We start from the raw sequence: 711 nt of genomic DNA, 5'->3' as shown, positions 1-711 counted from the left end.
CTGGGGGAAGGGTGTGAAAACTGCCGGAGAAGCAACGGGTGCTTGTGCCTTCCAAACCACTGGTGATGACACGGGTGGTTTTGTCCCTTTTCTGCAGCTTCAGGGGGTGAGGTGGGTCAGGCAGCTCCATCCTCCTGCTGTGCCGAGCCCACACCCGTGTCCTCAGCCCCATGCCTCCCTTGCTGCCCCAAACCAGCTAGTTCCTCGGCCCCCCACGGCCGGCGAAGGGCCTTACCTGTGCTTTCGCGGCAGGCGCATGGCTCCCAGCTCTGCGTACCAGCTCTGGTCCTTCGGTCGGTACGTCCTGACACGACCCCCAACCCGATCGCTCGCTTCCAGAACCTCCACCTGAAACCAGGGTGGAGCTGACAGACGTTTGGGCCATGGCCCTTCGGAGCCAACCACCCGCAGAGCCGCGTTTGTGGCCCGTGGGGTGGGACGGGTCCCCTCCAGTTGGCGAATGAACCATCTCTAGATTCAACCCCCTCCACATAGACCCACAGGGCATTCCAAAGGTCTGTGTCACGTTTGGGCACCTCCTCTCTGATGAGAAGGTCCTGGTGTTGGTTCAGCCACTCCCTGGGCTGGAAGGAGAGCGCCGAGAGCTCGGAAAACATCCGAGGGAAGGTGCCAGCCTGTCCCTTCCCACCTAGGAGACTCGTGGCTTTGAGCTTTGACCAGCACCATGGGATGGTCAACAGAGTGTTGAAA

At 61.2% G+C, this 711-nt stretch overlaps 1 protein-coding gene across 1 annotated transcript in view; it reads right to left on the bottom strand.

The window, feature by feature from the left end:
- Positions 1 to 711, bottom strand: part of IL4I1 (interleukin 4 induced 1) — a gene marked incomplete at its 5' end in the record, with an annotated part of 5,425 nt that overhangs the window by 3,891 nt on the left and 823 nt on the right. Inside the window, one exon of the mRNA XM_010139470.1 lies at positions 236 to 348. Coding sequence (XP_010137772.1) covers positions 236 to 348 — 113 coding nt within the window. The remainder of the gene's footprint in view (positions 1 to 235; positions 349 to 711) is intronic.

Source organism: Buceros rhinoceros, unplaced genomic scaffold (genome assembly GCF_000710305.1).
Source record: "Buceros rhinoceros silvestris isolate BGI_N320 unplaced genomic scaffold, ASM71030v1 scaffold29497, whole genome shotgun sequence".
NCBI lineage: Eukaryota > Metazoa > Chordata > Aves > Bucerotiformes > Bucerotidae > Buceros > Buceros rhinoceros.
Note: the sequence above shows the minus strand (reverse complement) of the source record. Positions and strands in the feature narration are given on the sequence as shown.